Genomic DNA, 15,200 nt, shown 5'->3' on the forward strand with positions numbered 1-15,200 from the left:
GGACAGTGATCTCAGATTGGACGGCCAAAGTCCAGTTTTTATCATTTAAGGCGATTGGCGTCAGTGAAATCTTTTCTTTCCAGGCAGCATTTTGAAACAGTGATCCAGGCTTTTATTTCGACTCGACTGGATTACTGTAACTCACTTTATCTGGGAGTCAGTCAGTCGCTGCTCTCAGGTCTGCAGCTGGTTCAGATGCTGCTGCACCACTTAGGACAGGAACTCGACAGGGAGCAGGTGACCCCTGACCCTTGACCCTGTCCTGGCCTCACTTCACTGGCTGCCTGTATATTTTAGGATTCATTTTAAAATTCTTAGGTTTGTTTTTAAACTGTAAGAGTTTTTATTTTTTTTATTATTGTTATGTTGTGTTTTAATGTACATCACTTTGTATCAGCTGTGGTTGTTTTAAAGTGCTTCATAAATGAAGTTGGTATGGTACAGCACATTAGCATGTTGGTATAGCACATTAGGGGTACTAATGTTTATGATTAGTGTGTTAGGGTTAGCGCAGCTAGCTTCTTAATTAGCGGCCTCTGCCACTGGAAGACACTCATGTTGGACCTTCAACAGCTTCCTCTGATTTTACTTTGACTTTATTTTGTTTTTGTTTACAAATGGTCTCATTTTTTCCAGCGATGTGGTGAAATTCATGGTGGATTCTGTGATGTTGAACTGAAAGCATCCCAAACCATGACACTTCCACCTCCGTGCTGCTTGGTTTATCCCGTCCTGTGTTCTGGTGCCCAAATAATTAAAAATCATGTTTTTGGAGAGTAAAGTTTCCCCTCCAGGTTTCTGAAGGTGAACTTGTGTAACCAGTGGCACCTGTCAGCTCCACCCTCTGATTAAAGATGGAGCATATAAAGGTGTTGGTGCAGAAACCTTTGGCAGAGCTCTGATTGGGCTGTTGGAGTGCGCGGTAAGAAATAACTTTTTTCTGTTGCTTTGGTGTTTTTTTCTGAAACTCAGTGCTGTTTTAATGTTTTTAATGTGTTGCGTGTCTGGATGCTGCAGTGGCCACACAGGATTTAAGGTTTTTCTACATCATTCAGCTGCAAGTGAGCGTGGCGACCTCTCAGGTAGTTTATTGGTTTTTATCCATTAAATTTTGATAATTAAAATAAATTGTACGTAGAAGTGTCTAGTTATTGAGATTTGAATATTTTTTATAGTTTCAGGTGTACTGTCTCCTGCTGTCTTTTTTTGAGTGCAGTTAGTCAGTTGTTGTCTTTAGTCTGCCCAGCCTTGCATGTTTTGTGAGGGCGGACTACCTACCTTTGTCCTTTTTGTTTTGTTTGCCACTTCCAGCCGCCTCCCTTAATGACACCAGATGTCATTTATAGCCTTAATGTCTAGGAAGTCTGGCCCGGCTCACGTGAACCTGAAGGTTGGACCTAACTGGACTGTGCTGCTGGTTAAACTTTGCTTCTTTATCCCAGGTTCTCTCTGACCTGCAGGCTGCAGCGTTGGCTTTAAGTTCCATATTTATCCATTAATAAACTGCCTATACATTGACGTGACCGTTACCAAACTTGCTTTCAACACTTGTTGAGTCTCTTTCTGGTCAGACATGAACTCCCCAGTCAACAGTAGAGAAGCTGCTGTATCTCATCGTGACGCTCAGTGTTTTCTGTAAACATCCTGTAGCTGCTTGGACAGCCAGACCTTTACATGTCCATCACTAACAGACGATTTTAGATCATTTGGGATGTTTTCAAATCCCTAACCAGACTCGTCAGAGACCAGCCTCACTTCAATAGCCAGGACTAACAAGCATAAGATCTGAGGTCTAAACTTTAGTTATGTGCTCATGTGTTGTGATATGCAGAGTGAAATTTGCATAAGTTTATCTAAACAGGCAATCTGAAACCATCAGACCCTTCACAGCTCTTCACTGTCAGGTTTAGAGCGACGATTCAGTCCCTGCAACCATCTGATCGTCAGCAGTTGATCTAAAATCAGCTCAGCGTGTCTCAACCAGGAGCTCTGGCAGATCTCCCAGACGTCCCAGTCCAAGTAGAGGACAATCCTTCTCCAGTGTTTTAGGTTTCTAACATTTGGATCGTTTGGTTTGGTCTCATGGTCCTGATTACATTGGTGATCGTTGATTTCAGTCTGAACAAGTGTACCGGTACTGTTCTCACATTCTGAATGAGTCTTAGCATGCTCTACTAGCATAACTTACTATATTGATATTGGCAAGACCCTTTTAGCATGCCCTACTAAACTAGCATTCTACCTAGCATGTTCCATTACTGGGTTCCAATAACCCTTTTCTATTCACCTGTTTATCTAGCATGCTCCATTAGCATGTTTATCTAGCATGCTCCATTAGCATGTTTATCTAGCATGCTCCATTGGTGTGTGTGGAGAAGCCATCTTGGTGCCTGCTCCTCATTCTGAAGGTTTCTGACTGGTGGATCTGACTTCAGTTGTGATGAAAGAATCGGATAATTCAGAGAAACATTAAATCAGTCCCACAGACAGACTGGTGGAACCACAGCTCAGTCCGTGTTTTCATCTTTGTCTATTGCGTCTTGTGGTTTCTGCATTAAGATGGAGGGTCACTGATGCTGCAGATCAAATCCACTTCCAGGTAAAAATAAAGTGACTTCTGGCCACTTACGCAGAGCTGCAGGTCTAACGAGGTAATCGGCCAAACTGACCGCTGGGCGAAGCGTCTGGTGCTACTCGGGTGAAGCAGCCTGGCCAACGTGGAGGCTGTTGCTGCTGGAAGAGGCGGACGGAGTCATTGGATCCCATCGCTGTATGTGAGTGGGATGGTGGACTTGGACTGGGACAGAGGACTGGGTTTGATCTAGGACAGTCAGATCAGAAATACTTCGTTGATTCCAAAGGGGAATTAAATGTAGTCGCTCATATTAATTCAGATTGTTCAGAGTTACTGTAGATGCTGCTGGAGGAAGGAGCTCCTGTAGCAGTCTGTGTTACAGCAAATCTGAAGAAGCCTCTGACTAAAGACACTCTGTACTCCCAACATCCATCCATTTTCTTTACACCCTTGTCCCTTAGTGGGGTCAGGAGGGGTGCTGGTGCCTATCTCCAGCTAACGTTCCGGGCGAGAGGCGGGGTACATCCTGGACAGGTCGCCTGGACGGGTCGCCTGGACGGGTCGCCAGTCTGTCGCAGGGCAACACAGAGACAGACAGGACACACAACCATGCACACACATTCACACCTAGGGGCAATTTGGAGAGGCCAATTAACCTGACATGTTTTTGGACTGTGGGAGGAAACCGGAGAAAACCCACCATGCAAACTCCATGCAGAAAGTTCGAACTCAGAACCTTCTTGCTGCAGGGCGACAGCTGTACCGACTGCACCACCGTGCAGCCTGTACTCCCAACATGTCAGAATTTACTTGGTTTTATGAAGAATCCTTTACATCGTTATCTCCAGAGGTTCCACAGTCAGAACCAGACAGAACCAGACAGAACAAGACCACAACCAGACCAGAACCACAACCAGACAAGAACCAGACCACAACCAGACCAGAACCAGACAAGACCAGAACCAGACCAGAACCAGAACCAGACCAGACAAGAACCAGAACAGAACCAGAACCAAACAGAACCAGACAGAACAAGACCAGAACCAGACCAGAACCAGAACCAAAACCAGACCAGAACCAGAACCAAACAGAACCAGACCAGACAAGACCCAGAACAGAACCAGAACCAAAACCAGACAAGAACCAAACAGAACAAGACCAGCAGAACCAGAACCAGACAGAACCAGAACAGAACCAGAACCAGACAGAACAAGACAGAACAAGACCAGAACCAGAACCAGACCAGAACCAGACCAGAACCAGAACCAGACCAGAACCAGACAAGACCAGAACCAGACCAGAACCAGAACCAGACCACAACCACACCAGAACCAGAACCAGAACAGAACCAGAACCAGAACCAGACCACAACCAGAACAGAACCAGAACCAGAACCAGACCAGACAAGACCAGAACCAGACCAGAACCAAAACCAGACCAGAACCAGAACCAAACAGAACCAGAACCAGACAAGAACCAGAACCAAACAGAACCAGACCAGACAAGACCCAGAACAGAACCAGAACCAAAACCAGACCAGAACCAAAACCAGAACCAAACAGAACCAGAACCAAACAGAACCAGAACCAGCCTTCTTTATAAGGTTGTTGAGCCTTTTCAGGTCCTGGTTCTGATGCCGCTCTCACCAACAGACTGAAGGATTTTATCTTCCTCCAGTTGCTCTGATCTGGTTCCGGTTCTGGTTGTGGTTCTGTTCCTCTTCTGCTGCGTCTCCAGTCCAGTCCGTCCAGATGAACGGCGAGGGTTTTATATTCCTCCACTTCTTCTCCATAATGGAAACAGAGTTTGACCTTTGACCCCGTTTCTCCTGAAATCATCTCCTTTGTTTTGCTTCCATCCCAGATGATTTGATTGTTCCCTCCGTCCTCTGGTCCATGTCTGACAGAACCAGCAGCTGCAGAGTAATCAGAGTATTTCTGTAGATGACAGCAGCCTGACTGAGGTGTAGACAGAGGAAGTAAAGGTGAGAGTCCAGATCCCTGAGGTTCTCTTGTTTCGGCCCGCAGTCTGTTAGGGAGGCAGCCGTAGATATAGACCACATAGATTAGACTAGATTGATTGTATTCATTTATAGAGTCTGATGGAGGATCAGATGATCCTCAGAGCTGCTGCTCCGTCCAGGTGGCAGCAGGTTTGATGGAGCAGGTGGATGATGGCGTCTCCATGGCGATAAGCAGACAGGTGGATGATGGCGTCTCCATGGCGATAAGCAGACAGGTGGATGATGGCGTCTCCATGGCGATAAGCTAATAGTCTTCCACAGCAACAGAACTTTCTGTTGGGTCGGGCTGATGCTGCAGAATCCCACAGAACTGCTCCACAGCTTCAGGCCTGCAGGCCTCTGGGACTGACACCATCTGGACCCGGTTCTGGTTCTGCCTCTGCAGTTCTAGAGACTGAACAGTGGGAGGTGGAGGGAGCAGCAGGTCCTGATCTGGTTGGAGACAAACTTGTAGCAGCAGAAGAGTTCATGACTGAGGAGGGAGATGGAGCATCTGAGGTTAACCAGTTTAACCAGGTTAACCAGTTCATCTGAGGGTTAAGCTGAGGGTCAGAGGAAGGTGGGATGATGATGATGATGATGACCCTGAACCTGTCTGAATGTCTTCAGCTCTTTTGAACCTTCCAGGCTTCCGTCCATCTGATCCTCCTTTTGCTCGCAGCCTGAGATCTTCTTCCTTCCTGATTCTCTGATTTGGTTCCTCTGCAGTTTCTCCTCCAGATTCTTGCTGTTCTTCTGTCTCTAATCTGGACTGCAGCTGCTTGTTTCCTCCTCAGCGACGCCCCGTCTCGTCCCTAAAGGCTCTTTGGTTCCTTCAGGTCCCTGCTGATCCAGGGTTTGTCATTCAGGAAGCGTCTCTCTGCTCTGGTGGCGATGCTGCCGTCCACAGAGCTTCATGTCAGTCATGGCTCTGATGTCGTCTCCATGAGGCTGGCACAGAGCGATCCGATCAGTTGCTTCACACCAGCCTGGAGGGCCTCTTCTGCTCCCTGTTCCTAACAGCCATCTTCCCAACAGCTCGTCTCTTCACCACCAGAGACTCATATTCAGAGCAGAGAAGAACCTGTCATGGTCCCATCTTGGGCGGGGCGTTGGCGAACACGTCAAGCCTCTCAGGAAAACGATTTACCAGAAGTTTGGCCCATTCAGCCGTCAGAGTGATTTCTGAATCCCAGCTGAAAGTTGAACTCTGCACTTTCATCTGGTGATGCTGTATGAGTGGTGATCACTCACTCTGTCCTTTAGAAAACTTTCTGAGGAATCAGGTGTTGGACTTCTCCTCCCTTGGCTTTTTGGGGTATTAAAAGGAGGACGAAGCATCCTTCTGCTCTGCAGAGACTCTCAGTGGAAGGAAAACCTCATCTCTTAAAATCCTTTTGATTCTTTCTGCCGTTTGTTCTTCTCAACAAAACCCGCTGGTTCCTACTGGGACTGATGGTTTGTTCTTTTCTCTCCTTATTTCTTGCTTCTAATGAGCAGCAGCTGAAGTCAGTTCAGCTGACCCGAAGGCCTTCAGATCAAAGAGATGAGCTTCAGCAGGTGAACATGGAGGTTCGATGTTGGGATCCCATTCGTTGTGTTGGAGTCGGTAGAAATGTGTTCCTGTTTCAGGACAGTTTCTATAAAACTGATAGGAAGAAACTCATCAAGAGCAACTTTTGTCTCAGTTTGCTCCGTCCTTCTGGATCAGCGGTGGCGGTCTGAAGCACCGTCAGAGTTCCTGTGCTGCCCTCCAGAGCGTCCTCCACCCGTCACTCCGGATCTGGGACAGATGGGTCCTCTGGTGGCCGTCCCCATCCTGGCCGGCCTGAACGGCGTCCTGGGCATGTGGGCCGTGTGAGTCTCCTTCTTCCTCATTCATCACCTGCTGGCCTCCAGTCAGAAGCTTCATACATAAAGACACTAAACAATTAGATGTTTCTGTTGATGTGAAGTTAGAAAATTTGAATTAGTTTCTATACAAATATAATAAGATCTCCCTGTAAAGAGCCTCTGTCCTCTTCTGCTCTGCAGTGAGAGGTTTGACTGACAGACCAACAGGTCTGAACCTTTACAGTTAACAATATTCACCCCCTGTTGCAACTCAGTGACTTTCTTGCTACATTTAGCAACATTTCAGACAAAAAACTTAATATCAGCCAAAATCAAAATCAGCCGTTCAGGCTTTTTAAAGATCGGTAACCAGGGATCGGCCAGAAAACTGCAGCCCTACACACACATTCATGACATTCTCTGATTAAATTCATTTCTCTTAAACATAACTCCAATAGCTAAAAATGTAATTTATACCAGGTGAGTCTTTTTTCAACTTAGAAGTCGATGTAAAAATAGTTTGTTTTAGCCACAAAATGCTTCTGCTCAGCAGCAAACAGCAAATCCCAGCTACAGCCCAGAGCAGCTCATCCATGTAGCCTGACGTAGAAACATTTAGCTAGACACAATGTCTGACAGTGAGAAGTTTTAATTATTATCAAACCTTATCAAACTCGGCGTTTTGAAGCCAAAAATACCTCAGAAATATACAGAACCACCATGAGAATCAACTCATTTAAAGTTAAACTCAGTTTAACACAAAGAGCCTAGCATAAATGTCTGGCTGTTGAACTGGACCGGTCCAGGTCGCTATCAGGCTAATTTCTGTTAGCAGCTTTGCTAATCTTTACATCACCAAGGCTCATTAAAACAAACCTTTATCTGGGCTATTTTCTGTTCTTCCTCCTTCTTCTCTCCCTCCCTGAAGGATAAGTCCTTTTCCCAGACATTGTTTTGCTAACTTAGCTTCTGACCGGAGCTTTGGACGTTTGGATGCTCATTGCAGCTCATTGCAGCCCTTAGTGGCCCTGGGGCCCTAAGCAGCTGCTTAGTTTGCTTATGCCTTGGGCCGGCGCTTGGTGCCACACAGCATCCTTCCACAGAGTCCAACCTTTGTCTCTTCTGTCCTCAGAATGTTTTTATAGAGTCTGGGGGATTCTCACTCCTGACTTGCTTTTCTCCTGACAGTGAACTTGGATGTGATAGATCACAGATCAGTTTTGTTTTAACAGGTTTAACTTGTAGGTTTGGATTTTTCTTCCTTAATAATAAACACCTTAATTTAAAAACTGCATTCTGTCTCCTTGTGTCGTCTTTGGCTGATCGTTAAATTGGTTGGATGTTCTGAAACACTGAAGCCACAAACATGTAGATAACAGGAAATCAGGAAGGGTGTGAATACTTTTTCACACCACTGTGTTTCTGTTTGCTGTTCAGGTTTCGCCCTCCTTGCTTTGGTTGTTTTTCTCCTCTCCCTCAGTCTGCCTCTACCTGCTCCCTTCCCCAGCTGCATCCACTCACCTGTCATTAGCTCTTTGTCGTTTCTGTCTCTCCCTCAGTATTTCAGCTCCTCTTCCTCTTTTGCTCTGCTGGATTCTCCGTTATCCATTCCTGAACCTTCCTTCAGGTTTTCATATGAATATCCTACTTCCTCTGTCACATTTCTGCCTCCTTCCTGCTGTGTTTGAGTCCTCAGCATTCAGATCAGTTACTGAAAGCCCAAAGTATTTTCAGGCATGCAGACAGTGGATGGAATCACTTCTGTACCTGTGCTGGATTCATGTTGTGATGATGTCGTCCTTCAGGTTTGGAGTGGCCTGGTTGAGTGGGACCGTGACCCTGACAGAGCATTTTCCATACATCAGGTGTGTAGGAAACATTTCTGGATGAAACATCCTCCTCCTGGTGATTAATGATGATGTTTGCTCCTGTTGTCAGTACGTGTGGAGACCAACCTCCTGCTAGCTGCTGGTTCTCTCAAGTCTGCAACATCGGCTGTGTCCTTGGTAAGAATGCCTGCTTCATATTCATGATCCAGTTTACAGAGAAGAAATCCAGATCACCCAGTTCAGACCAGTGTGGTTCATTCATTGTGAGGAGCGTGTATGCGAGCATGATTGACAAAGCCAAGACCTTCTTCCTGGCTCTGATTGGTTGATTTGGACTGAGTGCTGTATGTCTGCAGTTGGCACTGGGAACACTTCAGGACCAGTTTTTAGGTTTCTTCTGCACTGTTCATTTGAAAAACGGAGATGTGACAGAAAACTAAACTGCAGCTCTGCTGAATCTAAAGGTTGTTCATCATCGGTTGTGATGAAATGCTCCGTCTCTCTGCAGCTCTGATATTCGAGACTCTGCGGTTCCGACGTCTGAAGGATTGTCCAAAGTGCTCCAGCCGTCTCAACATCGCCAGCTTCAGTTTGGGAATCATCTCCTCCGTGGGATTATCCATCACCGGAAACTTCCAGGTCCGGGTCTCCAGCTCAGCAGAACCTCTGAGGGTCCAGAGAACCTGCTGGTTCTGACTGAACTCTGCTTCCTGTGTCTGTTTGGGTTTCAGGTCTCATCCATCAAATCGGTTCATTACATCGGTGCGTTTCTGGGGTTTGCTGGTGGCCTGGCCTACCTCTGGATTCAGCTGTTGCTCATCAGCAACCGGATCCTGAAATATTGCGGATACGCTCTCTGCTCCGTCTGCACTGTTCTGCTCTGCTGCCGTATCCTTTCTGTCTGGAACCGCAGGAACCAGCAGGTGTTTGTTTGGTCCATGTTGTCCTTGACCCGTCTGTCCAGTGGTGGGCTTCCATCACGCACGTCGTTACCACGCTGCCGCCATCTGTGAGTGGACGCTGGCCACGCTGTTCTTCCTGCTCTACCCGCTGTTTGTGTTCGAGTTTGCAGACATTAAATGCAAACTCACCATAAAGTCCTCGGGTTGTGGACAGCACGGGTCCACCGAGCCTCAGTACCAACCAGGAGACTCAGATTCAGCAACGCCGCTCTGACGACCCGTCTCTCTGTTACCATGGAAACATTCCTGCTTCCTCCATCTCATAGGAACAAAACTAATTTACCTGAAAGTCTAACTGTGTTTATTCCTCTAATCATCAACAATAAGTCCTGAGAATTTGGTAGCATTTGCTCTTTATTTGCCAGAGATATGAGGGGGGAACCATATATTTTAGCCATCTGAAATAATCCGCTCCCCCTGCATAAAATGGGAACAAATTAATTTATTACCAGCAAGTCTTTAACTGTGTTTAATCTTCGTTTTATGAACAACAAGTTCTGTAAATATGGTAACATTTGCTCCTTATTTGCCAAAGTTATGAGGGGGGAACCATATATTTTAGCCACCTGAAATAAGCTATTCCCCCTCCATAACATGGGAGCTAATAATTTTTTCACAAACTTGTTTATTCCTCTCGTCCTATAGGTTTGGAGACATTGGCTTTTTATTTTCCAAAGTTATTATGGGGGAACCAAATATTTTTGCTGTCTGAAATAACCTATTCTTTGTATGGGGAACAGATTATTTCAGGTGACTATAATATTTGGTTCCCCCCTCATAACTCTGGCAAATATTCAGTAAATATTACCACATTTACAGGATTTGTTGTTCATGAAGAGAAGATTAAACACGGTGAAGGACTTGCAGGTAATTTTTTTCCCCATGTTATGGAGGGGGAACGGACTATTTCAAGTGGCTAAAATATATGGTTCCCCCTCATAACTTTGGCAAATAGTGAGCAAATTTTTTCAAACTTACATGATTTATTGTTAATGATGAAAGGAATAAACAAAGCTAAAGACTTGGTAGTAAATTAATTTGTCCCCATTTTATGGAGGCGGAACAGATTATTTCAGGTAGCTGAAATATCCATTCTCTCCTTCCCCCATAACTTTGGGAAATAAAGAGCAACTGTTTCCAAATTCTCAAATTAGGATTATTCCAAGATTAATAAATTACTGGATTAAGAAATTTCTTTAATCCAGTAATCTGTCATATTTTACATTAGGACGGGATTTTCCAGAAAGTCGACACTCTCATTTTTTCAGGAAGTCTTGTTTTTTGGTGCCCTGCTATCAGCCAGTTCCATCCTCTTATATCAGAAAAGAAAAATGATAAATACACACGTGTTGGAAAACTGTGTTTGGTGACTGACTTTTATTTGGAAGAATTAAGTGTGAAAAGTAGGGAAAAGACAGATTCATTTAGTGTTTAAAATAACACAAAACAGTGTAAGAAAACACAAGACTTCGTTTATTTATTTATTTTACAATTTTGCTAGCTGCCGATTAAACTGAAAGTTATAACCTTGACATGATTATATGAGATGTTTTACCGAGAAATCCATCAGATTTGGTCAGATCCGCCTCGAGGGGCTGCAGTGCGCGCTCCCGACATAGGCGGACAGAGTTTCACAAAGTGTTGTGGAGAAATGTCCAGGGTCCAGATTAGGTCCTTCGTTGGGTTCCACTCCGGCTCTCGCACTGCGCTCTCCTTTCTGTCATGTGGGAAATTATCCAGATTCGTCTCAATTTTTATTTTTTATCACAGCCGATAGTGACACCGTGTGGCATTATGTAAAATGACACCAGTCAAACCAATATGATCAACAACTACTGGGGTAAATTAGCCTTCCTGTGTTTACTCTGTAGACTCCGGTACAGAATGGACCTGATGACGTCATCAACCCATCGGTGAAAAAATAGCGACTTCCATGGGTGACAAATGTAACAAAAGATGTATATTTCTGAAGTAATTATGAGTTTAAGAGTATCACAAACAGCATTTTTTTAGTTAAATTAAAACATATTTAGGCCAACATGTTCTACTAGTCCTGGATCCTTTCAAGAAATAATCAGCAGGATGGAAAATCACATTTAGTTTATCAGGAACGTTCTGATGTAGAGGAATGACCCGAAGGTCCGAATACAGAACATAGTAATGAGAAACAACTTGTGGCTGAGCTCTGGTAAACCTGCCTTTCAAAATAAAAGTAAGAACATCAATAAAGAATGAAAACAGTAATAAATGATTAACATTTTAAATTCAGATTAAATCGTTGAATTTATAATGAGTTCAAAAGTCAAACTATATGAGCAGGAAACAGAAAAGTCTGAAGTTGATGAAGTCGGTCATCTGATCACAGCGGCTCGTCCTTCATCCCTGAAACGAGAACAAGCCTCCAGTCAGAGATTTACACCCCAGCTGTGGACAGGAAGTTCTGGACACAGCTTCCTGTCCACAGCTTCCTGTCCACAGCTTCCTGTCCACAGCTTCCTGTCCACAGCTTCCTGTCCAGGACCGTCTGAGTTGATCTTCTGCGCTGGACTTCCTGATTTGCAGCCTGAGCAGCGCAGAGTGAATGCTCTGCAGGAGGCCAGCCAAAAGATTCAATATTTCAGAATATTCATTGACATGTAGGTAGAATGTGGCACTGATGTTCTCTGGCTTTGGAGAACTTAATTAACATCAAATAATTAGCAGAAGCTAATGTTAACCACTGCAAGGAGCTGGAGACCTGTCCAGGGCATTTGTCAGCACCTGACCAATCAGCGTTGCAAGTACATGTACTCTGACAATTTTGACAGTATCTGTCATAGAAAACATGCTGTAGTCAGAGACATTTTGAGGAAAATTATAATCACGGTCAAAGTTGTCAGTGGGGAACATGCAATCCCGACTGCCTTTGCCCAGAAAGTGCAGAGGGCGGAATACAATTTATTACATTTCCAAAACTAAAAAGGAGTCTGGAATAACGCAAGAAATGGATCATGAGCTGCAGCCCACCTCACCTCCAGTTGAATCAAACTGATGGACGGGAACTATCACGTTATTCGGCAGGTAACTGGTAGTAAACATCCAATTTTTTGTTATAACACTTACTGATAGACATTAGCACATTTAGCAGCGTGTTCACAATGTTGATTGACAGCGCTAAGCCCTTCCTCCTGACTGTGATTGGTTGTGTTTGGTTCATTTCTTCAGAGATCCATCTGTTCATGGATTATCTGGTTGAGATTAAACTGCAGCAGGAAAAAAAACAACAATTTTTTCACAAAGTTACAAACTGCAGCTTTAACTGAGAAACACATTTATGGTTTGGTTCTGTTCCTCAACATCTAACCTCAATCTTTCAACGAGGATCAACCAGTCAGGATCAATGTGATTGGTTGGTGTGAAGCAGGCCGTGTTGCCATGACACTGATTGGCTGTTTCAGTCTGTAGACGATGATGTCAGAGCTCTGCTTACCTGTCTTGAAGATGATGTCATCAACGGACCGGACCAGGTGGATGGCTCCGATGGCCGACGCTTCGCCTCTGGAGTTGGCAGCATGACACTCGTACGATCCTTCTTCTTCTTCAGTCAGCGGGGAGATCTGAGGGGAGAGCCACAGATCTGATTGGTCCAGTAGGGCGATGACATCACCAGAGGAACACCAGGGGTCCACCTGCCGTTGACCCTATGGGTCAACCTGAGGTTACTGACCAGAACCCAGCCCGTCACTTGGTGCTTCTCTGGTCCGCCTCGGGTCTGGACAGCCAGGTTGTCCCGATCGCCAGGTAGAAGCTCCGCCCTCTTTCTGCCGCCAAGCACCTGGGAATCATCATCACCATCATCATCACCGTCATCATCACCGTCATCATCATCACCATCATCATCACCATCATCATCACCATCACCATCATCGTCATCATCATCACCATCATCATCACCATCACCGTCATCGTCATCATCACCATCATCATCACCATCACCATCATCGTCATCGTCATCACCATCATCGTCATCATCATCACCGTCATCATCACCATCACCATCATCGTCATCATCATCACCGTCATCGTCATCATCATCATCACCATCATCATCACCATCACCATCATCGTCATCATCATCACCGTCATCATCACCATCATCATCATCACCACCACCATCATCATCGTCATCATCATCACCATCATCATCGTCATCACCATCATCATCACCGTCATCGTCATCATCACCATCATCATCATCACCACCACCATCATCATCGTCATCATCATCACCATCATCATCATCATCACCATCATCATCACCGTCATCATCACCATCATCATCACCGTCATCGTCATCATCACCATCACCATCATCGTCATCATCGTCACCATCGTCATCGTCATCACCATCATCATCATCATCATCACCACCACCATCATCATCGTCATCATCATCACCATCATCGTCACCATCGTCGTCATCACCATCATCATCATCACCATCATCATCATCGTCATCACCATCATCGTCATCATCATCACCATCATCACCATCATCGTCATCATCACCCTCATCATCATCATCACCATCATCGTCATCAGTCCAGACAGGTCAGCGTGAAGCGGCTCACCTTCTTCCATGTGAGGACAGGTGTGGGCACCCCCACCGCCTCGCAGCTCAGGAACACCTAGGAGCCGCTGAGGTTGAACACCTGGCCTGGAGGCGTCACTATAGAGGGAGCTGCAGACAGAGATGGGGTTAGTACAGAACCTGAACAGAACCCAACCAGAACCGACCCATCTTGCCGGACCAGTGACCCGGCAGGAATGTTCTGAGCGCCTCAGTGAGCCGCTAATGTGGTTCGGAATAAAAGAGGTTATCAGAGAGAAGCCAAGCCAGACGGAGGTACAGTCGGCCCAGACCCACCGGACTGGACCGGACCGGAGCTGAGGGCTGGAATGAACAGGTGGATTGGAGAAACATCTGGATGAACAGGATTCCTCCAACGGGATTACAGCCAGATTATCAACCTGAGCTGCAAAAAACAGTTCAATAATAATAATAATAATAAAAAGCAGGCGCGTGAACGTTTCTTTGATATTCTGATTTATTGAACAATTTATTTATTGACGATCCATACTTACTGTACTTATGGGTTTCTTACAGTTTAGATTTTTTTTTTGCTGCTTTAAAACTTTTCTGTAAGTTATTTGTATTATTTTTTCACTTTAATCTTTTAAATACCGGAACACTGACATAACACCTGAGGTCCGTCTCACCTGAGGCGCAGCGGCCTTTGTTCTGGACGCTGATTGGCTCCCTGCCGCCCCGCTGCGCCGCCATGCTGGCGCTCTTTAGGACGCAGCCGCTCCTGTACGTGGTTCCGTCGGATCCGCACACCTGGTAGTTGGTCTTGCACGCGCACACGCCGGTTTTGCTCCGCTTGTCGTCGCCGCTCCTGACGCACTCCAGCCCGGGGCCCCCCGCACAGCTCGCCCTCCGCCGCCGCGCACACCGCGCAGCAGCCGCAGGAGTCCCGCAGCGAGCCGGCGGGGCAGCCCGCAGCCGGGAGAGGAGCGCACAACGCCGGGTCACACGGAGCGCAGCCCGGCCCGGCCCGCAGAACCGGAACCAGCAGCGGGAGCAGGAGCAGCGAGAGACGGCGGAACGTCATGGCGTTACAGGTCTGAACTGGACTGAGAGCTGATGAGGCTGCTGGCCCCTCCCACAGCCAGAGCCGAACCCAGACCAGCCCGAACTTCCTGATCCAAATGAGTTTCTCACTGAACTCGATGAGCTGAAAGGTGTCTGATTATTGATTGGATCGGTACCGGCCGGTTCCGACCAGAACTTCTGCCCCCACATTCCTCACATTCAGATCCCAGTTTGACCCCGACGCCCAGTCTGGGACACAGGAAGCATCCCAGTCTGAGCTGGGAGTGTTTTCTTCCTGTTATTGTTTAATAAAGATTCCCAGAACATTTTCAACTCCAGAACCCAGAACAAACAGGCGAACACG

At 46.1% G+C, this 15,200-nt stretch overlaps 2 protein-coding genes across 3 annotated transcripts; one reads left to right on the top strand and one right to left on the bottom strand.

Moving 5' to 3' along the window:
- Positions 1 to 791: 791 nt before the first annotated feature.
- On the top strand, positions 792 to 11,287 carry tmem150b (transmembrane protein 150B). Of its 2 annotated transcripts, XM_016666488.1 has the most exons (8): positions 792 to 922; positions 1,029 to 1,082; positions 6,266 to 6,434; positions 8,216 to 8,275; positions 8,349 to 8,416; positions 8,748 to 8,878; positions 8,971 to 9,127; positions 9,204 to 11,287. In XM_016666488.1, the coding sequence occupies exons 3-8, from the start codon at positions 6,370 to 6,372 to the stop codon at positions 9,413 to 9,415; spliced, it is 693 nt and encodes a 230-aa protein (XP_016521974.1). In that variant the 5' UTR covers positions 792 to 922; positions 1,029 to 1,082; positions 6,266 to 6,369; the 3' UTR covers positions 9,416 to 11,287. The 2 variants fall into 2 exon arrangements, with proteins under 2 accessions (XP_016521974.1, XP_007542866.2); XM_007542804.2 differs by lacking the exon at positions 792 to 922 and having other exon boundaries at positions 991 to 1,082.
- Positions 11,288 to 11,445: 158 nt separating this feature from the next.
- On the bottom strand, positions 11,446 to 15,118 carry igfbp7 (insulin-like growth factor binding protein 7). Its single transcript, XM_007542805.2, has 5 exons — positions 14,461 to 15,118; positions 13,812 to 13,921; positions 12,908 to 13,015; positions 12,671 to 12,797; positions 11,446 to 11,583 (listed from the first exon to the last, which is right to left on the bottom strand). Exons 1-4 carry the CDS (start codon positions 14,853 to 14,855, stop codon positions 12,781 to 12,783), a joined length of 630 nt encoding a protein of 209 aa, XP_007542867.2. The 5' UTR covers positions 14,856 to 15,118; the 3' UTR covers positions 11,446 to 11,583; positions 12,671 to 12,780.
- Between the last annotated feature and the right edge of the window lie 82 nt (positions 15,119 to 15,200).

The sequence above is a fragment of the Poecilia formosa genome, unplaced genomic scaffold (assembly GCF_000485575.1).
Source record: "Poecilia formosa unplaced genomic scaffold, Poecilia_formosa-5.1.2 Scaffold730, whole genome shotgun sequence".
Lineage (NCBI taxonomy): Eukaryota > Metazoa > Chordata > Actinopteri > Cyprinodontiformes > Poeciliidae > Poecilia > Poecilia formosa.

Coding starts and splice junctions, on each gene's coding strand:
- tmem150b (XM_007542804.2), top strand. CDS start 992: ATGTGTTGCGTGTCTGGATGCTGCAGTGGCCACACAGGATTTAAGGTT. Junction 6,435..8,215: donor GTCCTGGGCATGTGGGCCGT/GTGAGTCTCCTT, acceptor GTCGTCCTTCAG/GTTTGGAGTGGCCTGGTTGA. Junction 8,417..8,747: donor CAACATCGGCTGTGTCCTTG/GTAAGAATGCCT, acceptor GTCTCTCTGCAG/CTCTGATATTCGAGACTCTG.
- igfbp7 (XM_007542805.2), bottom strand. CDS start 14,855: ATGACGTTCCGCCGTCTCTCGCTGCTCCTGCTCCCGCTGCTGGTTCCG. Junction 13,922..14,460: donor CAAAGGCCGCTGCGCCTCAG/GTGAGACGGACC, acceptor CTCTGTCTGCAG/CTCCCTCTATAGTGACGCCT. Junction 13,016..13,811: donor CTGTCCTCACATGGAAGAAG/GTGAGCCGCTTC, acceptor GATGATTCCCAG/GTGCTTGGCGGCAGAAAGAG.